General features: G+C 41.2%; 2 protein-coding genes across 3 annotated transcripts in view; both read left to right on the plus strand.

Moving 5' to 3' along the window:
- The first annotated feature begins 703 nt into the window (after positions 1–703).
- LOC144628809 (kelch-like protein 7) lies at positions 704–1,630 on the plus strand. Its single transcript, XM_078486924.1, has one exon. The coding sequence runs from the start codon at positions 704–706 to the stop codon at positions 1,628–1,630; it is 927 nt and encodes a 308-aa protein (XP_078343050.1).
- A 4,016-nt stretch (positions 1,631–5,646) lies between these two features.
- LOC144667139 (uncharacterized) overlaps positions 5,647–23,225 on the plus strand; it is a 43,789-nt gene continuing 26,210 nt past the window's right edge. For both annotated transcript variants that reach the window (XM_078528528.1, XM_078528529.1), the window contains exons 1-8: positions 5,647–6,004; positions 7,393–7,479; positions 8,065–8,132; positions 13,726–13,836; positions 20,524–20,596; positions 21,209–21,276; positions 21,812–21,934; positions 22,692–22,916. In XM_078528528.1, the coding sequence (XP_078384654.1) occupies positions 5,896–6,004; positions 7,393–7,479; positions 8,065–8,132; positions 13,726–13,836; positions 20,524–20,596; positions 21,209–21,276; positions 21,812–21,934; positions 22,692–22,916 (864 nt within the window). In that variant the 5' untranslated portion in view covers positions 5,647–5,895. The remainder of the gene's footprint in view (positions 6,005–7,392; positions 7,480–8,064; positions 8,133–13,725; positions 13,837–20,523; positions 20,597–21,208; positions 21,277–21,811; positions 21,935–22,691; positions 22,917–23,225) is intronic.

Consider the following 23,225-nt stretch of genomic DNA (forward strand, 5'->3'; position numbering starts at 1 on the left):
CTTATTTAATTTTTTGAGAAACAACCAAATGTATCTAACAATAAAAGGAACTTTAACAGTAAGAAATTGTTAAAAGTTCAGTTACTTTTAAAATAATTGTTCATTTTAGTAGTAAATATATACATGAACTGTACGGTGAACGGTCAGGAGCTTATCTAGTTGACGTCAATGACTTCATTAGGGGCAGTTATCCACAATAGGGGCACAAATTGGAATGAGGGTGCTTATAAGAATGGGGGCGCTAATAAGAATGGGGTCGCTTATTTACAAAAACACATTCGAAGGGGGGCGCTTATTCGGAAGGGGGCGCTTATTGGAAGGAGGGCGCTAAATCGAATCATTACGGTACATCAAATCAAGTATAAAAGTTGTATTTACAATTGTTGCCTATCTGCATAGTGCATTATAAAAGTATTTCCAGACCTCTTCGTTTTTACACACGGGATTGAAAACATGCGCCTATTCCTCAAATTATTTGTTTGGCCGGGGCTTAACGGACATTACTCCTCGCGCCAAATTCGTCACTACATGTACTGCCAAGTTGGCATGGTTTTCATTTGGCGGGAACGGTTGGCTGACTGCGGGCTCCGTTAATGTACAGCAGCAATACCCCGGATGCGCAAAATTTCGCGCAAAATTCGAACATGTGATCAAATTCGAACTCTTCGAAGCCAAGAACAGTTGTTTCAATGAGGTATCCGTTATGGATTCTCTTATTGAGGAGATAAGCCCGATAAAGCATACTACGAGGCATCAATTTTGTGTGGAAACGATGAAACGCCTCGATATTCAGCGTAAGAACAAACATGGCTGTGATGTGATTCTAATAGTTGGCTCCGGTGACGACCAAGCTCGTTTGAAAGCTCACCGAAACGTGTTATGTGCAACAAGTCCGTTCTTTTTCAACGCTTTTAAAATTGACATGAAAGAAAAGAAAGGAGTGATCCAATTGGAAGAGATGACCAAAGACGTTATGGAAGAAGTGTTGGAGTATCTTTACACAGGTCATGTTGACATCAGTGAAGCCAATGCGTGTGACTTGATGGCAGCCGCAGATTATTTTCTTCTCCCATCCTTGAAAGATTTGTGTGGCAACGTTTTTAAACAAGCGTTGTCCGTTTCCAGCTGCATCACGGCTTATTATCTGGCTGAAAGGTATCGGTGTGAAGATCTGCAAGAACAAGCGAGGGATCTCATTCTGGCAAACTTTGTTGCTGTAGCTAAAACAGAGGATTTTCTGAATTTAAGCAGCACACAAGTCGAGGAGTGGATCTCAAGCGATGAAATCGTTGTAAAAGGAGAGGAAGAAGTTTACAATGTTCTAGTCAAGTGGATCGCAAGAGACAAGAGTAGAGAACAAAGTGTGTCTGACTTGTTTCGTCACATTCGACTTATTTACGTTCCCCGTGACTTTCTTTTACATGTTATTTTATCAAAACCCTTGATAAAAGACAATAAAGAGTGCTCGAGTTTAGTTTTAGATGCCACGAAGTCGGTGTTTAGCGGTACAGAAGAGTGCTATTTTGCTCAGCCACCAAGAAATTGCTTAAAGTCCCATGAAGATGTCATTTGCACGTGGTACACACAGGAGTACATTGTGTTACGTACCCTCAGAGAACAAGTGGCTTGAGTTGGCCAAAATGCCGTCTAAACGCCTATTAAGCTATTCCCAGTCAACCAGTTCATGTTTCGGAAAATTGTATTGTATTGGAGGAAACAAAGTTGGCTATCCGGCAGAATGCTACGAACCATCAACAAACACCTGGAATCCTGTAAAGTCCTTTAAACGAGCAATCCGCTGGGCTGCTGTTGCTACTTTCCAGGGGCTATTGTATGTAATAGGTGGTGTGAACATAATTGATGTGGATTTGAGCACTGTGCGAAGATACAATCCAGAGACAGACTTGTGGCAAAAGATAACTTCCTTGAAGGTTGCAAGATATGGCATATGTGCTGCAGCTGGGGAACATTTCCTGTATGCAATTGGAGGCATGGCAGGTGGTTGCAAGATAAAAATTGTTGAAAGGTTTGATGTAGCAGAAAAAGCTTGGAGTACGATTGCTCCAACTCTTGAAAGCAGATCCAATGCATGCGGTGTAGCTGTCAATCAGAAAGTGTTTGTGTTTGGAGGCCTAGCAGATAGTGCAACAGAGGGAAACTTCTGTGAAGTGTACGACCCTGCCATTGATGTGTGGAGTACCATTGCAAGTACAGTTGTTGCAAGAGCTGATTTTATAAGTGCAGTGAGCTTCAAGGGAAAAGTCTATGTGTGTGGCTGCTTTGGACCAGATGGCTCAACTGACATGTCCTTGCAGGAGTATGATACTGAAAACAATGAATGGAAATTTCTTTCCATTGTTCCAACTAGCAACAAAAAAGAAAGGCACAACATTTGCTGTTTTCAAGTGCCAATTGAACGTATTCATGAGTGTGAGATGGTTTGAATCCCAAATCATGTCCAAGTTGGGGGGGGGGGGGGGGTTATTTGTTTGGAATTTTATGGTATGTCAGAGCATTACAAATCATTGTTGTGCTGATCTTGATACTAGTCCTGGCTGATGTCTGTTTACATCAGACCAGTCTAAAACCATCTCACATTCATTCATTATCATAGTTCAATTGGTATTTGCATACAGCAAATGTTGTGCTTTTCATTGCTCATGAGCAATCAAGTCATGTCATTATGAATATGAGCCCTCCTCAAAAATAAGCCTGTTTGAAAGGGACATTGAGCAAATATAAGCCCTGCAGGGCTTTTTTCAGAATTTGTATGGTTAAATTTTTGCATGTCTCATGTTATCACTACTTGAGATTAGGTGAGACTTAAGAAGATTGATTAGATTAGATTGATGAAAAATCTGATGGAAACCTTTGTTCCTGTTATAATTAATAGAATATATTACATTAAATTGTTTAATTGCCTGATAAGTGATGTTTGAAAGTTGAAAGACAGGACTTGAGACTAACATTTTTGCTACCTAGCCTATTGTTGGCTAATGACAACTTTGATTTCACTAGCCAAAACCAATTTTCTACAGTCCAGAATTCGGCTTGGGCAGAGGCACTTTGCCATCTTCACTGGCTCTGTTATCATTATCTTTAGGGTTAATATGAGGTTACTTTTTGGTTATTTCAGCTTGTCCACAGTCTTTGATAATTTTATACCATATGAGAAGACAGTTGTTTCTGTTCTCTCGGAATCAATTTCAGTCTACTAGCCAACACTGCATTTGTTCTAGTCTGTGGCTAGTTGGCTACTGTTAGTCTCGAGCCCTGAGCCCTGAGCTAAATAGCTCACCAAATGTTGTGATGAATCATTGTGAAAGCAGTGTTATGAGGCAGCCATGAACCAAAACTGAATACAGTTCTAATTTGACTGAATGGCTTTATGATTTAAAATGTCATAAACCAGGCTGGGTTATCAAAGCATAGTTAAGATAATCCAGTATTACTGAAGAATAAATAAAAAGGATTGGAAGGATTGGGAGCGAGCGCGAAGTGGGACCGGTACGTGATGTGTCTCCCTTCGCCCCCACTTTCCTCAATATTTATTAATTAACTTGCATTTCACCCAACGATCATGAGCATCTGGGGACAAGGCAGGAAGTTAGAATAAATTGATAAGAATATTTTTGACAAAGTTATCAATATTTGATTGAAATTAGACGATAGTGAGATAATCAGTAATCATTCTAGAGCTTAAAATAAAAGAAAAACTTTATAAGGTTTGCATTATTGAAATTAAGAGTGTATAAGCAGAGTAAATCCATCAAATTATTAGTGTGGAAATTGTATGTAAAATTACTAATATTTATTGTAGATGAAAAATGAATTAAAAGTCATTATTCTCTCAGTTAATGTTAATTAAGATCAACTGTTGAACTGTATCCAGAGTTGCACAGAAGTCTGTTTCACATATAAGGGAAATTGGCAGGCAGTGAGATAATCAGTAATCATTCTGGAGCTAAATTAAAAATAAAAAAGTTCATAAGGTTTGCATATTGAAAAAAAAATGTATAGCAGAGGAAATCTGTCAAATTATTAGTGTGGAAATTGTATGTAAAATTACTAATTGTAGATAAAAATGAATTAAAAGTACTATTCTCTCAGTTAATGTTGATAGCTCAACTGTTGAACTGTATCCAGAAGAGTTGCACAGAAGTCTGTTTAAGTCTGTTTCACATATAAGGGAAACCCTCTATACAAAGACTGAAATAACTTCTTTACCCCCCCCCCCCCGCCTCCCATCCACCAAACTTAGGCTGATAACTCAAGTATAGCTTTAGAAAGTACGAAAAAAGCCTTTTTCCTTAAAAAAAATAACCAAATGATAGTGCCTCAGATTTTGATAAAGTATTTGGTTGTATTCTGCTACCGGCTGTAATAATGAGAAACCAAAGTGGGCTCACAGTTTAGGTTTCAACAGCGTATGGTGTAAGCCCCTGGTGTAGTAGACTGAGTGTTTGAGAGGAAAGCACAGCCGGGGTCAGGGCGGAGGTAAAGAGGACAGGAATTAGGGGGAGTGTGTTGCATAGCTGAAATAAGGGGAAATGCAAAAAATACATTAAAACTAGAGGGATAGTGGTTCAGATGGAGTTAGGGGGATAAAGAGTAAAATACTAGAGCCTTAGAGTTAGGGTAAAGAGGACAGAGGAATTTTGGAGAAAGATACATAATTTACAGTTAGTCAGGGGAGCGAAGATGCTAATATAGCATGAATTAGTGTGATTAGTATATGCCAATTGAAGAGATTTGGACGAGTTTTCAACAATTTCCAACCGTCCCAAGATATTGCAAACGTTTTCGAACATATCCGAAGATGCCCGAAGAATTCCGAAGATTGTCGAGAGCTTTTAAAATATGAGTGATGTTTTGAACAGTAAACCACATCGTTTATCAACAGGTGAACGATTTTCTGCATTGATTGCAATCAAGCCTTGGAATTCTCTGTAGTACAATAGCTTGTTACACCTATTTCAACATGATTGACTAAGTGATTTTCGAAAGAACTAAACTGGCGTCTAAACTTTATGAGAAAGCTCTGAAATGAAAGATAAGGTTAAAAACTAAAAAGCATTACAAACAATTTTTTATTATTAAAGTACCTTTTCCTCCTGCAGTGTCATTGCAAATGTTTTCCATCGTTGAGCAATTTTCCGGCCTGAACACGCAGCATTGATGAAAGCTCCCCAAAGCAATTAAAAACACTGAAACAGAGCTCAAAAATTGAGCTTTCGCAAACCCGAGCATTTTTCCAGTAAGAAGCACTATTTAAAGGATGGTTAAAGAGTTTCCAAAACGGCAAAAGAAGAAATTGTTTGAAACAAAATTAAAGTGCATTCACTTCTGCTTTCATTCAAAGACAAATTACAAATTTGCCGCGTGCTGCCACGAGTGGCGGGAAACATGACGTCACTGCACGGTATCAAAAATGCAGGGAAAACTCGATTTTTTTAATTCATTCATACTAACTGATGAATATAAAACTTCTCGACTGTTTGTCAAGTTTTTGTAAAAAAAAAAATTGAACATCTCAGAGAGTAATTTTTTCCTTCAAAGGTGATTTTTCTGTTAGTTCACGTGACCATATGGGAAACGAAGGGAAGGAAACCTCTATCCATTAGTCTCCAGTCCTTCACTCAACTTATCCAAGATGGCGGCCATTTGAAACTGACAAGTTCCATGCAGGTCCATGCAGAGGAGGACGGTCCGTGCAAGATTCAGCTTTTCTCTGGAGTTTCTCTAAAGTGCTACAGATTATCTAACGAAATTTGCCGTAAGGTGAAAAATGTTTCACTGTGGAATTAAGTTATTTAGTGTTATTCCGGCATATGTCCTCTGAGATCAGCTGATTATCAGGGATCGATTCAGAGCTGTTGTTCCTTGCATAGCAATATGAGCGTTGGATCGAGTGATAGTCTGAAGCCTCAAATGGCTTTTGAACTGTTCGAGTTGGTTGGTTTGTTGCGAGTTCGTCCACGAGTATCTCAACAACATTCTAAAGGTAAGTTTGGTTCAGTTTGATCAGTGGATCAGAAATGAGTTTGTGCATGTCATGTGCTTTAGCTTTGGCTTCCAGCTCAAGCTGCTGTTGATTAATGCGAGTAAAGAAAATTTTTGGAACAAAAATTAAAAGAAATGTTAAAAGAAATAAAGCTTTTAGCTTGAAACGATAACACTTTATCTTGATTTAAGTCTTGATCATTTCCTACTAGACAAACAAGCATATGACTTCTCATGTCATCTGTGTATAAGCAGTCAATATGCTTGTGAATAAAGGACACATAGAGGGGAATCATGCAAGGGTCCACCTGCTCTCACCCACCTCCCCTCCCCCCTCCACCTCCTTCCCCCACTCCTCTCAAACGTACAGCGACATACTGTACTACTTCAGGAGCCCATTATGTACCCGGAGCGTGCAGCTTCTATATATTTGTGCAACAGAGTTTTCACAAGTAAACCTATTTTTAGCCAAGCCTTTCCCAGGAAATATGTTACTGTTTCCAATGAAGCAGCTATTATGCATCAGTCAATTCCAGCAGTGCCCATCCCTCCCCCCCCCCCTCCCGGGCTAATCCCCGGGCATTAGCATTTCTTTAAAAAAATTGGCAAATTCCCCGGGGTGGGGATGAAGGAACCGGGCAAATGCCCCGCTCCCGGGTTGATTGTTTTCAATCTCTCGATAGGTGATATAAGAATATAATACAAGTTGTTGCTTCTTAGCAATGAAGAAATATCTAAAATTAAAAAATATACCGTTAAAAACATCCATGAGCTTCTCTAGTCCTTCATGAACTAGCTAATCTGAAACGTAGTCCACGTCTTGGCCTATAAACGCCTCCATCACGAATACGTGACTCACTCCACAGTTTTGAAAGCACGTGTCAAATTGCCGGGGGTCAACTCGAGGTACGCAAATGCCCCACCCTCGGGACGGGCAACATTAGGAAATGCCCCGTGGTTGCCCGGGGGGGATGGGCACTGCTGGAATTGACTGATGCATTACTTTGTGAGGAAATTCTGAAATCATTGCTCGATGTGCTGTCAGAACACTCTGAAGAAGATTCCTTGCATGTGTCTGCCATGTTAACTTCCCAGGTGGATAAGGTACTGTAGCCACATATCAACAGTCTCTTACAAAATTGTTTGTGATTGGCTATTGGCAAACAAAACCAATTCACAAGAAAATCGTATCTTAAAATAACTTTACTTTTGAAAATGCTGTTTCACAGTGCAATATGGAAGTTGCTCACTTGCGGAATCAGGCTCCTGACTACTTGTGTTGCACCAAAATTATGAGACCAGTTAAAGGAAATGCCTCCAGGTCTAATGCTGTGTTTATTGTAGGTATTTTTAAGGATGAATTTATGTTGTTTTTTTTCTTGTTTCCAGATGATATCAAAAGACTGCCATCCATTCAACAGGCTGCATGGCACAAGGATGACAAACACAATTTAATGGTGTTGCTGTGCAGTAATGGTGAGTGTGATTGTGGGCATATGAGATGCATGCATCAAGGAACCCAAAATCTGTGTATCTTAGATTTTTTTCCACAATTTTCTGCAAAGAGCACTTGGGCTTCCATAGGATACCTGCGTGTTAAAATATCAAAGCATTATTGTAGTGATAAAAAGACAATAGCAATAATGATAATGATGATAACTGACAATCCGCTGTTAAATTTTGCTTGCCCGGGACAGTTGCAAGCTTGTCTAAGTGTACTTGTTTATGATTTAGTCAGCAGACATCTTGTCTGGGCCCTTGCCCTCTTGGCAAGTGGACATAAAAAGTTGCTTGCCCAGCTGGCCGGACATAGCCTGGGAATACAGCCGCCTCCCATCACACCTGGCCAGTTTGGCATTTCACTGTATTCGCAGGCTAGACCAGTCAAGACATTATTTGAGCCATGTAACAGTGACAACAATTTAGCACAATGACCTGACCCATTGCTATGGAAACTATGATAAGCTCCAGACAAGTTATGGTCACTTTGATCCAAGTGCAGACTTCTAGGGTGCTATCTTGTGATTCTGTCTGTTTACTTGTTTTTCTGTGCTTATACAGGATCATTGTTACTGCGGGGTGAAGAGAAAGGCACGGCTCCAGTGATAAAGCAAGTTTCTTGGTTTCAGGTACAAGCATTTTTCTTTAAGATTCTCAATGTGTCTGTTAAACCTTTCAATGATCCTGTATAAGCACAGAAAAACAAGTAAACCTTTCACTGAAAATTGAACATGGATGTCACTACTGCGTTTTATGTAGTACATGATTTATTTTAAACACGAATTAACTTATTTTAAAATTGTTATTGAAATTATTTGTAAAATAGCGTAGTTAAATTTTAGTCTGTTTTTATTGTAAATATCAATTTTAAGTCTTTTTATTATTATTATTATTATTATTATTATTATTATTATTATTATTATTATTATTATTATTATTTATTTTATGTGTCCCCTATTAGTAGAAAGTGTTTCACTCTCGGCTAGAATTCCTTTGACACATTAATAAAGTTGTTGATTGATTGATTGATTTGTTAAAAAAGTTTATGCACTGATAGTCAACAAAAACTGTCAGAGAAGTCACCTACTTTTTTCCTTAATTCAAGTTAACAACTGCATCGCAAAATGGAGGTTGGGTGCCTGCGGCATCCAGGAGCTTCCACTATTGGCAGCCAGCTCCTAGATGGAGACTGCTCCCATGGCTGGCAAATCCTGGCAAGCCAGCCATGAGCCCCCACGCAGTAGGGAGGGCAGGCACCCGTCACACTGCACGAACAGTGGAAAGAGGGAGGGAAGAGGGGGGGGGAAGCCTTGAAGATGAGGTCCCATGAACTGCCACGCTAATAAACACGCTTACGTCCGCAAACGCTCAAAGCACACTTCAGTCGAAGAGCACATGGGATCTGGCGCATGCCCATGTATGAAACACCGCTGACTCCAAACAACACTGGCGCTCTTTGTTGTTAACTCTGTTAAATTGCATTTAACTGCATTTAACAACTGCATCGCAAAATGGAGGTTGGGTGCCTGCGGCATCCAGGAGCTTCCACTATTGGCAGCCAGCTCCTAGATGGAGACTGCTCCCATGGCTGGCAAATCCTGGCAAGCCAGCCATGAGCCCCCACGCCAAGCCGGAGGACCTCCGAGCAGCGCGCTAGCAAGCTCGGAGAAAGAGGGGCTCATGGATGGGAGAGCCAGAGACCCGAGAAAACTGCCCAAATCCGGAGGCACCCAGTAACCGGCAAATAAGTGATAAGTGAAACACCATACCTGTTAGGCAAGTCTTTCAGCTACTGAAAGGATGGTTTCCACAGGCGTGCGCACATATAACAGGTAAGCATCACTCGACCAGCGACCCATTGTCTTAATGAGATGGTCAGGAACACCTCTCTGCGCAGCAGTTGTTGCGGCTCCAATTCTAAAGCTATGCCCTGAAAACTTTCCAGGAATTCCTGCTACCTGTAGAGTGGTTTGAAGAAACGAGGAAAGCCGCGATCGAGAAAGAGGAGAGCCATCTTGGTGAATAAAGAGAGGTCCGGTGCCTGGCCCGCGAAGATGAAGGTAGTTTGTTAATGCAGTCACAGGACAGAGAGGCAAGGAACCACGGCCAAGATAGATGAAACAACCCTGCCTGAAAGGGTCAGTCTTTGAGCACTTGATCAACACTCTAAAGCTTTGGGGATTTGTGGAGGAGTCTACTTGAAGATCTGCTGCTGTCAGGTGCACAGTTGGATCAAAGGTACCATTTGTTGTAAATTCTCCAGCTCTAAGAAACCCAAAGAAGCCGAGACAGCAGGCTGCCCATAGCATGACATTGTCAGGGTTAGTAAAATCTAAAGACTTGTGCAAAACAGACATAAGGTCAGCTGTCACTGGCTGGCGCTGAGGGAGATTTGAGCCCTTGTGTCGTTTGATCCCCCGAAGGAGACGCTGAAGTTGAAGACGATTGACCATTGGGTCCGAGAAGCCATAGTCAATATGTAAAGAACGGACTGCAGACAAATATACTTTAATGGAAGAATGGTGAAGACGATCTGCTAAATGAGTACAGAAGCGCATCAGAGTTTGTTCACTGGCTGGTAAAATGGGCTGACTTGGCTCGATGGGAGTATCCTGACTACAAAATTCTAAGAATTGACGTTGAGCAGAAGCATAAACTTGGCGAGTAGAAGGTGCGAGGCCATTGGTCAAGTAGAACTGGCATTTGTCTGTCAAAGTACGGGCAGCTGAGCTAGCAGCGTTGAAGGAATTGGAGTTGCCCCAGGAGCTGCGTGAGGAGCAAGATGATGGAAACGCTGAAAGTCAAAACGAGATAAGGCATCAGCAATGGAGTTGTCTTTACCCGGTGTATGAGAGGCAGTAAAGGCAAAGGAATGTCGGGCTGCCACAAGTGATAGGTGACGGAGAAGAACCATCATGTTCGGATCCTTCGTGGTGCCTGAACGCAAGACACTAACGACCGCCATGTTGTCGGAGCAGAACTCAACTCGTTTTGAAGCCCATCGGTGGCCCCATAAGGAAGCTGCAATAACCACGGGAAACAGCTCTTTGTACGCAATTGCCAAGGGATGCTGAGCAGCTGACCATTCACCCACGAACCATTCATGATCAAAGATTGCACCATAACCCTTGGCACCAGCAGCATCTGAGGAAACGGAAAAATCAGGTAAGGTCGCCCACTGTGGGGAGAGCAGGAAACTGAGACCATCCCAAGAATGGAAAAATTCTCGCCACCAACGAAGGTCTAAGCGAAAGTCTTGGTTGAGCCTAATCGGGTGGTCATCACGTCGGAAGGCTGACAATAAATTAATCATGCGCCGCAAGAAGGTACGCCCCTGAGGAACTACTTTGCATGCGTGTTGAAGATTGCCAATGAGAGATTCCAGCTCCTTCCTAGTGCAATGTTGTTTGAGGGACCAGGATTCAAGAAGAGCAGCAATACGATCAAACTTATCACGTGGCAGACGGGCCTGAAGTGCAAGAGAATCAAGCTCAATACCGAGCACCGTTAAACAAGTGGATGGCCCCTCCAGTTTGTTCGGGTGAAGAGGGATTCCCCACTTTTTAAATAGCTTAACACAAGTATCAATATTGTTCTGGCAGACAGGTGAATTAGGAGGGCCCAACGTATGGAAGTCATCCAGGTAGTGTAATAGAAAAATTCACATTGTAATTGTGTTTCAGGATCCACTCGAGCATATCTGCAATGGAGGAGAAGATGAATGGAGCGGAGCGTAGTCCAAATGGAAGCGCCATATCAATAAAATATTTTTCGCGCCACTTCATACCAAGCAGGTAACGATCATCAGAATGGACAGGGACATTGCGATAAGCACTTTCCACATCGAACTTTGCCATCAGTGTTCCTCTACCGTGAAGCATGATTCCGCTGATGACATCATCAACCTTCGTGTACTGCACTGAAAAGGGTTCTTTGGGAATGCCGTCATTGACACTATGGCCTAAAGGACTAGACAAATCCAAGATAAGCCGCCATTTTCCAGGCTGGTACTTCTTTGGGATAATTCCAAAGCGACTCACGTGGAGGTTTGGGATAGGGGCTATAGCGAAGGGGCCAGCTACACGGCCTTTGTCGAGTTCCGTGAGGAGATACTGGTCGATGACGGACGGCTGAAGGGATGCTGAAGGCATATTTTTATTTTCCGATTTTAAAGATATAGCCAGAGGATCAAAACCAAGATGAAAACCATTTGTGAGGCCTGCAATTACATAATCCACTTGCGATTGGTCGGGGTAAGAACACAGTTCATGTCGAAGTTTTTCCGCGTCTATGGGTGTTACTCTAGATGGGGGGACGAGGTCTTGCTGCGAGGTGCCCAACGTGGAAAAGGAACGAGAGGGGAAAGTATGGGGTGCCATTGCGGAGGGCATGCCACTACCAAAAGCATCTTGTGGTGCATGAACAACAACATTAACAGGAATAGGAATCAAACAATTTGAAGAGGAAACTGAACGAAAAGAATGTACACTATTTATAGATGGTTTGGGTCCCACTTCAACGCCGCTGACGTTTGCTTTGGGATGGGGGAGTTGACTGGGAGCGCCGGTAAAGAGAGGTTGAGGCCCGAAAGGGACAATTGACGCGTGGATGATCACCTTCACATTTCTCACAGCGATGTCGGTACCGGCATTGACCAAAGGTCCAGCGACAGGTGCCATCATTCCAAGATCGGCAAAAGGTGGACGAACTGGCTATCGACGTTGAAGCTGGAGATGAAGTGGTTGGCTGCTGGCTAGACTGAGGAAGAGGTGACGCAAGAGTATGGAAGTTGTATAAATCCAGATTCATACGAGACCAATCCACCAAACCTGCTGCAGCTGCGTCCTTGCGGAATGCAATATCGTAGTGGAGCCAGGCCTTCCCAGGGAACTGGCGCGATGTCTTAAGAATTAGTAGCTTGTATTGTGTCATGTCCTGCCACCTGGAAGGATGAGCGCAACATAAAATCCACGAATACACGGTGAATGCCTCAACCCATGTCATGATATCAGTGATCTCTTGCACCCTTTTCTTAGAAGAACTCACGAGAAGTTTGCCATCAAAGTACATTGGGGGCTCTGTGTCCTGGGCTTTTAAGTTTTCAGCCAGCAAGTCGGCAAGATCAACAAATTGGCCAGACCTAATTTTCGTCACCAGCTTCTCAGGGATAGGAGAATAACCGGGGCCAACAACAAATGGGCTATTCAGGGATGTTGAGGTAGACGCAATTGAGGAATTAGAACCAAAGGAGGACAATGGCGTAAAAAACTGGCTCGAAGATGGCGGTCCATTCGCGGCACCACGAGAACCAAACAAGGATGGCGAAGACAAAGAAGAGTTGCCTAGTGTGCAATATGTTGAAATAAATGGAGGAACGACCAAATTACCTGAGGACTGGGCTGCAGAAGAAGGCAGTGGTTGGTTAATGACAGCAGAACCAGATGACATTGTGACGGGCGATGTTGTGCCCGATGTCGCGTTTCCCGCCGCCGAAGAACTCGATGTGTGGCTTTGCAACGCCGCCAAAATGCGCGGTAACGAATCCCCCAGGGCTTGTGAAAAAGCTTGACTGAGGTCCTGTTGAGAGAGAACGAAGGAGGGTGGAGCGCTCACCGGAGTTGAATTAATGGGAGGACTTGCGACGGAAGAGGGAGGATCGGCTGAGGAAGAAGGCTGACTTGAATCCAACATGGCGGCTGCACTGTTGTTTGTTGTACGCTTTGAACGAAGTGCCATACAAACGAAAGAAACAACCGCAAGATTCGAAACGACGGACGAAAAACAAATAATGCACACGCTACTCAAGATAAGGACAAGGGGGGAAGCCTTGAAGATGAGGTCCCATGAACTGCCACGCTAATAAACACGCTTACGTCCGCAAACGCTCAAAGCACACTTCAGTCGAAGAGCACATGGGATCTGGCGCATGCCCATGTATGAAACACCGCTGACTCCAAACAACACTGGCGCTCTTTGTTGTTAACTCTGTTAAATTGCATTTAACTGCATTAATTAAAGAAAGATTCTTTCAAACAGTCTGTTACTATACTCAAACGAGCCACCTACTTCAAAGTTTATTAAAAACCTCTGAAGGAAATTCTGCCATCCATTAATCAATCTTGAGATGAAAGAAACCTTACATTGACATCTCCACTGGACAGGTAAATCAAGACAAGGACAAGTTTTTTCATCTGTATTTTTCTTTTTCACTATCTTAATCAGAATCCCGCCAAGTCAGTGAGGATAATAACTCTGGACCCATCAGGTTCATGGCTGGTCTGTGCATGTATGGATAGTTCACTGTATATTGTGCCAGTGGCTGGAGTAGTAAGGGTGAGACCCAATAATTCAGGTGTTGCCTGTTATATCTACCTATGTGATATTGCTGTAAAAGCTTCAGTCCTGATCGGTCATCTTGATCTCACAAGAAATTCAGGGTCAGGGAGTGACTGTGTGTAAGAAACAATGGGCGTCAAAAGTACTTGAGACAGTTGGATGAAATTGATACTAGTTTAAAATTCCCGTTTTTTCACCTTTAATCTGCTGCCGCTTCTGAACCACTCCCTCTCCCCCTTTTCAATGTTGTACTCAAACGAGGCAAGTCTTGCAGATAACAAATACAACATTGTTTCGGGGGGAGGGGGTTATATTGAAGAGGTGAGGGGTAAAATTTGTCCAAGGTACTCAAAAAGTGCCGACTGTCTCAACACTTTTGGCGCTCATTGTCTGAAGGTGAATTTTCGGTATATCTTGAAAATAAGAAACTACATAACATGGACACAAACATATATTATTCTTTAGAATCAGGTGATCACATTGGTACTGCGCTGCATTACGAAAGATTAATTAGCGCGTAAATATCGTGATTATTGTAATTTGGCGATGACGTCACAAATCGGCTAGACCTGCGCATAAACAAGGCCAAATCGTTTTTAAGGCTAGAATTTGTGTTGAAACACGTGCGTATGTCTGCTTTGCAAAGAAATTAGTAGGATTAGGTGCCAAATAAATTATGCAACAACCTTAAATATCTCGGAGTTTTTGTATCGCATTTTAAAGCTGCTTAGAGCAAAGGAAAAAATCGAGCGTGCGTGACGAGGAAAGCTATCGGACGCCACCATAAACTGTGTTCCCGGGAAAAGCGGTCCAGTCTTAGAAAAATCCCAAGGTTAAGGAATGGGATGGGTCGATTTACTGTCTAGAAACTAATGCGGTAAGCAGGCGCCAGCGCAAGACACGTTTCTTTCAGAACAGGACAATGTTTTGGCGTAGCAAATGGTATAAGTTCCTTGAAGCACGGCAAAAGGGACTATTTACAGACGGAATGTGAAAAAGATTCTACAAATTGCACGAAAGATCAAACTTGAATGCGATGACAGCTTGTGGACAGGACGCATTGCGTATCTCTTAGCTAAAGAAGAAGTATTTTTAACATGGTAAATCTAATTACATGACGATGCACTAAAGAAGAACATATAACTTTCATAACCTTTGGTCTGTTTTGAGGACGCATCTCCGATACCGTGAAGTCTCTAGATAAAGGCGTAATTTCCAGAATAATTGCAAGTATGAACAAGACAATGGATTAAATAATTGTAAACAATGGACAGGGTACAAATATCGAATATACATTACTTTCCACCGATTATTTTCGCGCATTTTAGAACCTACGATCGCCTTGTGTGACGGTGTCACGCAACTGGTACGTAAAACGTCACATGCCCGTGACTCTGACGGCTTTTCACGTTATTATTGACGATATTATTCATTTAATCACGTAAAAATGCATGCAATTGAATGGAATCGCAACTATCCGTGATTGTTCAACAAACAGCTTGTCAATAACATGTGAAAGACGGCCTCTTTTCTCGAAATGAACGGGTAACCACGAGTAACCACGGGTAACCAAAATAGTTGAGAAACAAGATACTCTTATTCCTTTTAATTTGTTTGGTTACCCGTGGTTACCCGTGGTAACCCGTTATGTTATATATCAGAAAAATGCGTCTTAGTCCACGAAACATTGTGTTTCCATGGATTCTTAGTTTGCACTTATAATTATTGCAAAAAGCTAGATTTCCCTTTTAGACAATGGGCGTCAAAAGTACTTGAGACAGTTGGATGAAATTGATACTAGTTTAAAATTCCCGTTTTTTCACCTTTAATCTGCTGCCGCTTCTGAACCACTCCTCCTCCCCCCTTTTCAATGTTGTACTCAAACGAGGCAAGTCTTGCAGATAACAAATACAACATTGTTTCGGGGGGAGGGGGTTATATTGAAGAGGTGAGGGGTAAAATTTGTCCAAGGTACTCAAAAAGTGCCGACTGTCTCAACACTTTTGGCGCTCATTGTCTGAAGGTGAATTTTCGGTATATCTTGAAAATAAGAAACTACATAACATGGACACAAACATATATTATTCTTTAGAATCAGGTGATCACATTGGTACTGCGCTGCATTACGAAAGATTAATTAGCGCGTAAATATCGTGATTATTGTAATTTGGCGATGACGTCACAAATCGGCTAGACCTGCGCATAAACAAGGCCAAATCGTTTTTAAGGCTAGAATTTGTGTTGAAACACGTGCGTATGTCTGCTTTGCAAAGAAATTAGTAGGATTAGGTGCCAAATAAATTATGCAACAACCTTAAATATCTCGGAGTTTTTGTATCGCATTTTAAAGCTGCTTAGAGCAAAGGAAAAAATCGAGCGTGCGTGACGAGGAAAGCTATCGGACGCCACCATAAACTGTGTTCCCGGGAAAAGCAGTCCAGTCTTAGAAAAATCCCAAGGTTAAGGAATGGGATGGGTCGATTTACTGTCTAGAAACTAATGCGGTAAGCAGGCGCCAGCGCAAGACACGTTTCTTTCAGAACAGGACAATGTTTTGGCGTAGCAAATGGTATAAGTTCCTTGAAGCACGGCAAAAGGGACTATTTACAGACGGAATGTGAAAAAGATTCTACAAATTGCACGAAAGATCAAACTTGAATGCGATGACAGCTTGTGGACAGGACGCATTGCGTATCTCTTAGCTAAAGAAGAAGTATTTTTAACATGGTAAATCTAATTACATGACGATGCACTAAAGAAGAACATATAACTTTCATAACCTTTGGTCTGTTTTGAGGACGCATCTCCGATACCGTGAAGTCTCTAGATAAAGGCGTAATTTCCAGAATAATTGCAAGTATGAACAAGACAATGGATTAAATAATTGTAAACAATGGACAGGGTACAAATATCAAATATACATTACTTTCCACCGATTATTTTCGCGCATTTTAGAACCTACGATCGCCTTGTGTGACGGTGTCACGCAACTGGTACGTAAAACGTCACATGCCCGTGACTCTGACGGCTTTTCACGTTATTATTGCTGGTTTTCACTGTCACGCAATCAAAAAATAAATTCGAAACCATTCAACTACAGAAGCTATGAATTTCAAATATTATAGACGATAAAAAGATAAACAATTTCTCCAAGTTTCAGGTCTGTGCGGTGTACCGTTCGCGAGTTATTTGCCGAACCTTTCCACGCAAATTTATAAAGCTTAGTATGGAGATGTCATAACTGTGTCCTTCCGAGGGACACAAATATGGCCGCCGTGATGTCAGAGAAACCATCTGGAACTCAATTCTGTTTACAACAGCGGCAATCTTTGGCTCATGAGCTAGTACAGTTTCACATAAACACCACTTATTATATCTGAAATGTTCAATCTGCTGAAAATGGAAAGGAAAGGCCTTTTTTCAAACAAAACAACCTTGTCACGGCACTCAGCTTGTTGTCACATACGACGGAGAACTCAAATATTCAAAATGCTCTGTTTAAAAAACGAATGACACTATCGATCTGGAAATTTGCGAAAAGATATATTTTTAGTTTATCTTACGTCTAATAGCAACGAAAATTTAGTAGGCCTAGTGAATTTTGATTTCAGAATTTTATGACGTAACATGAAAACCAAGAATTGACGATATTATTCATTTAATCACGTAAAAATGCATGCAATTGAATGGAATCGCAACTATCCGTGATTGTTCAACAAACAGCTTGTCAATAACATGTGAAAGACGGCCTCTTTTCTCGAAATGAACGGGTAACCACGAGTAACCACGGGTAACCAAAATAGTTGAGAAACAAGATACTCTTATTCCTTTTAATTTGTTTGGTTACCCGTGGTTACCCGTGGTAACCCGTTATGTTATATATCAGAAAAATGCGTCTTAGTCCACGAAACATTGTGTTTCCATGGATTCTTAGTTTGCACTTATAATTATTGCAAAAAGCTAGATTTCCCTTTTAGACAATGGGCGTCAAAAGTACTTGAGACAGTTGGATGAAATTGATACTAGTTTAAAATTCCCGTTTTTTCACCTTTAATCTGCTGCCGCTTCTGAACCACTCCCCCTCCCCCCTTTTCAATGTTGTACTCAAACGAGGCAAGTCTTGCAGATAACAAATACAACATTGTTTCGGGGGGAGGGGGTTATATTGAAGAGGTGAGGGGTAAAATTTGTCCAAGGTACTCAAAAAGTGCCGACTGTCTCAACACTTTTGGCGCTCATTGTCTGAAGGTGAATTTTCGGTATATCTTGAAAATAAGAAACTACATAACATGGACACAAACATATATTATTCTTTAGAATCAGGTGATCACATTGGTACTGCGCTGCATTACGAAAGATTAATTAGCGCGTAAATATCGTGATTATTGTAATTTGGCGATGACGTCACAAATCGGCTAGACCTGCGCATAAACAAGGCCAAATCGTTTTTAAGGCTAGAATTTGTGTTGAAACACGTGCGTATGTCTGCTTTGCAAAGAAATTAGTAGGATTAGGTGCCAAATAAATTATGCAACAACCTTAAATATCTCGGAGTTTTTGTATCGCATTTTAAAGCTGCTTAGAGCAAAGGAAAAAATCGAGCGTGCGTGACGAGGAAAGCTATCGGACGCCACCATAAACTGTGTTCCCGGGAAAAGCGGTCCAGTCTTAGAAAAATCCCAAGGTTAAGGAATGGGATGGGTCGATTTACTGTCTAGAAACTAATGCGGTAAGCAGGCGCCAGCGCAAGACACGTTTCTTTCAGAACAGGACAATGTTTTGGCGTAGCAAATGGTATAAGTTCCTTGAAGCACGGCAAAAGGGACTATTTACAGACGGAATGTGAAAAAGATTCTACAAATTGCACGAAAGATCAAACTTGAATGCGATGACAGCTTGTGGACAGGACGCTTTGCGTATCTCTTAGCTAAAGAAGAAGTATTTTTAACATGGTAAATCTAATTACATGACGATGCACTAAAGAAGAACATATAACTTTCATAACCTTTGGTCTGTTTTGAGGACGCATCTCCGATACCGTGAAGTCTCTAGATAAAGGCGTAATTTCCAGAATAATTGCAAGTATGAACAAGACAATGGATTAAATAATTGTAAACAATGGACAGGGTACAAATATCGAATATACATTACTTTCCACCGATTATTTTCGCGCATTTTAGAACCTACGATCGCCTTGTGTGACGGTGTCACGCAACTGGTACGTAAAACGTCACATGCCCGTGACTCTGACGGCTTTTCACGTTATTATTGCTGGTTTTCACTGTCACGCAATCAAAAAATAAATTCGAAACCATTCAACTACAGAAGCTATGAATTTCAAATATTATAGACGATAAAAAGATAAACAATTTCTCCAAGTTTCAGGTCTGTGCGGTGTACCGTTCGCGAGTTATTTGCCGAACCTTTCCACGCAAATTTATAAAGCTTAGTATGGAGATGTCATAACTGTGTCCTTCCGAGGGACACAAATATGGCCGCCGTGATGTCAGAGAAACCATCTGGAACTCAATTCTGTTTACAACAGCGGCAATCTTTGGCTCATGAGCTAGTACAGTTTCACATAAACACCACTTATTATATCTGAAATGTTCAATCTGCTGAAAATGGAAAGGAAAGGCCTTTTTTCAAACAAAACAACCTTGTCACGGCACTCAGCTTGTTGTCACATACGACGGAGAACTCAAATATTCAAAATGCTCTGTTTAAAAAACGAATGACACTATCGATCTGGAAATTTGCGAAAAGATATATTTTTAGTTTATCTTACGTCTAATAGCAACGAAAATTTAGTAGGCCTAGTGAATTTTGATTTCAGAATTTTATGACGTAACATGAAAACCAAGAATTGACGATATTATTCATTTAATCACGTAAAAATGCATGCAATTGAATGGAATCGCAACTATCCGTGATTGTTCAACAAACAGCTTGTCAATAACATGTGAAAGACGGCCTCTTTTCTCGAAATGAACGGGTAACCACGAGTAACCACGGGTAACCAAAATAGTTGAGAAACAAGATACTCTTATTCCTTTTAATTTGTTTGGTTACCCGTGGTTACCCGTGGTAACCCGTTATGTTATATATCAGAAAAATGCGTCTTAGTCCACGAAACATTGTGTTTCCATGGATTCTTAGTTTGCACTTATAATTATTGCAAAAAGCTAGATTTCCCTTTTAGACAATGGGCGTCAAAAGTACTTGAGACAGTTGGATGAAATTGATACTAGTTTAAAATTCCCGTTTTTTCACCTTTAATCTGCTGCCGCTTCTGAACCACTCCCCCTCCCCCCTTTTCAATGTTGTACTCAAACGAGGCAAGTCTTGCAGATAACAAATACAACATTGTTTCGGGGGGAGGGGGTTATATTGAAGAGGTGAGGGGTAAAATTTGTCCAAGGTACTCAAAAAGTGCCGACTGTCTCAACACTTTTGGCGCTCATTGAAGCTTGTTATTCTACTGGTCCTCTAGTGCAGCAGTTGCTATTGTTTTGGGGACTAGGGGTAGTATTCCTCATGTTTGTTCTATTGTTCTCAAAAGTAAGGTCCGTCCTGACCATTCATTTGTGACCTTACGATAGCTGCTATCCTACCCAGAAAAAGGATTGGTTAATATGTAGTTTTCTAAGCCAGCACCTTAAGTCTTGCTGTGTTATTTTTTAGAGTAATGCCCAGATTTCTTGTCAGTATTGGTCAACTGAGGATATTACGCTGATCCTAAAAAGTGACAGACGAGGTAAGGGCAGTTCCAATAATAAGCTTGTTTGGTGACAGGGCTGCAAATAACTTTTTTCACTTGAAAGGACATATGTCCTACTTAGACACCATCTTGGTCGAACAAAACAAAATTGTGGTCGGACATATTTTTATTCATCGTTGCCGTAAAACAATTTATGTAATGTTTAATAAATGAGCAGCAGTGTTTTATCAAGTTTAAAACACGAGGCGCAGCCGAGTGTTTTAGACTTGATAAAACACGAACTGTGAATTTATTGAACGGCTTAAAAATCTTCTGATGTAGATCAACTCATTCTTGCACTAATATTTAGATTTGGGGTTATTTGGCCTAGAAAATTGGACGTAAAGTTTAGCCGTGTCTTTATCAGATATAAAGACACTCATTAAACATTAATTTCTTTTGTATTTTCTTTATGAATTATTAATGAGTTTTTAAAGATCAAAAAATTGTCCAGACATTATGTCCGACCACACTTGGGATTTGTCAAACATTTGGTCGGCCAATGTCCGATGACTGACTGTTATTTACAGCCCTGTGGTGATTAGCCTCCTCGATCCACTTGTTTACCATTGCTAATACACACTCTGTCTCTTTGTTTTTCTCACCCAGGACTTCCCTCTGGGTTAGTTTGGTGGCATACTGTGGATGACTTACACATTGGTATCATCGGCACTGAGGTTTGTTCTGCTCAGTAACAACTTAAACTCAAAATAAGACTACAGTGTAGAATGAGGTGAACTTTTTGGCATGAGACCATGACAGAAAATTAAAGCAGCAACAAGTATTTTTCTTGGGACATACATGTTATTTTACTTGAGCAGCATTTCAAATAAGTGGGGGTCTTAGGTCAAAACCCAAGAATTAAGGAAGTTAACTGACCAGGCCCCGGTTGTTCAATCAGGGTGGATAACTCTATCCACTGGATAAATCACTATCCAGTGGATAACTGTTGACAACAGATACTACGCTATCCACTGGATAGTAATTTATCCGCTGGATAGTGTTATCCATCCTTTGAACAACCGGGGCCAGACAAATAAAATAGTTAGCAAAGGTCTAATGATTTGGTGGGATCAGTAGGAATTTGACCCATAGCAATTCCTTGTAAATATTTCCTCTTGAAAATTTAACTGGAACCCTGATACCCTCAGTGGCTTTTATTGTTGAGCAATTGTCTGGCCGATAACCAACTGCAAGCTACATTTTTTCCAGCTTGGCGAGCTGTTATTTGTGGATTTGAAACAGAAAATAATAGTAGCCTCAGTTGATGTGAAAGAGAGCATCATGTCCATGGAGTTGATGCAAGATAAGCAACATGAGACAACTGCATTACTGGTAAATAAAGAACATTCTGTAGTGAATCTACTTGTTCAGGATCCCATGTTTAAAACAGGTAGTGCAGACAGAGTGGTAGGCAGAGAGACCGAGTAAGTGTGGTCTGGATCCTGTCTCAGTTCTGGGTACAAGCCCTGGCCACTGACATTGACGTGCCAACACATGAGAGAAAATGTTGCCGGGACATGAGGTGTAAACACCCAAATAAATGTACATACATGTAACAGTGACCTCCCTCAAAAAACAGCACAAATGAGGGGATGTTCACTGTGACATGTCCCTGCAGCATTTCACCTTGTGTGTCAGCAGCTTTATGTCCTGTTCTTGGGCAAGACACACTCACAGTGCCTCTTTCCACCTGGACATAATGATCAGCATTGTTGGTGCAGCATAAGAAGAGTTTTGCTGCGTAGCACTCAAAAGTTACAATAAATGTTCAATAAGTGTTCTTGGAGTGCATAAATAGTTGTTTTAAAAACAGTCGTTTCGGGGAAACCCCTTCATCAGTGTAAAAATTGTTGGTGCAGCCCTACCTGACAAAAATGCTATCTAGAGATAAACAAATGAATTAGATGAGCATCCCATCCAATTGGAGAAGCAATATTAGCCAAATACAAGGCTTATCAACAGATGGAAGAGAGAGGAGGGTAGTGTAAACATGGCACATAATTAAACCAAGGCTGTGGACAAAAAACAAAATGCCTTGTTTGTTTCTGTCTTGTGTACAAATTGTATGCTTTGCCGTTCTTATATACAGATCAACACCATGTCTGGTGATACAGTTCAGATGCAGCTTGAATACAAGTCAATGCGGAAGGCAAACTTTGAACAAGTGAAAAGCCCTTCATTACAGGTGAAAAGTCCTGCATCCATGGCAACTGCCATGGGGTACGAGACGCTCAGTAAAATGGCCATACCCATGGAGAGTGTGTTCCTAGGAATGGGAGATCTACAGGACAAAATACAACCCATGCCAGTGGCAGTAAGTCTTCTTTAAACTGTTAGAATGGAATGGAATAGAATAGATGTTGCAGTTAATTTTTTAACTCAGTTAATTTTTATTTCAACTAGTTACCCGTAGTTTTTTCTAGCTAGTTGATTTTTTTTATACTAGGTAAATAATAGGGTTAGGGTATGGGTTGGAGTCATATATTTAAAAAAAAATAGTGGTTCACCCAACGTTTCCTACCTGGCAAAGTGGATAAGGGGTTGGACAGGAAATCCAGAGGTTGAGAGTTCAAATCCAGTGCAGTTTAGTAAAAAGAAAAACAAATAGATGGTAGTACTTAGG

This window comes from Oculina patagonica, chromosome 10 (genome assembly GCF_052425735.1).
Source record: "Oculina patagonica isolate OP01 chromosome 10, crgOcupat, whole genome shotgun sequence".
NCBI classification, from domain to species: Eukaryota; Metazoa; Cnidaria; class Anthozoa; order Scleractinia; family Oculinidae; genus Oculina; species Oculina patagonica.

Excerpts from the sequence above, each read along its gene's own strand:
- LOC144628809 (XM_078486924.1), top strand. The coding sequence starts at position 704 with ATGGATTCTCTTATTGAGGAGATAAGCCCGATAAAGCATACTACGAGG.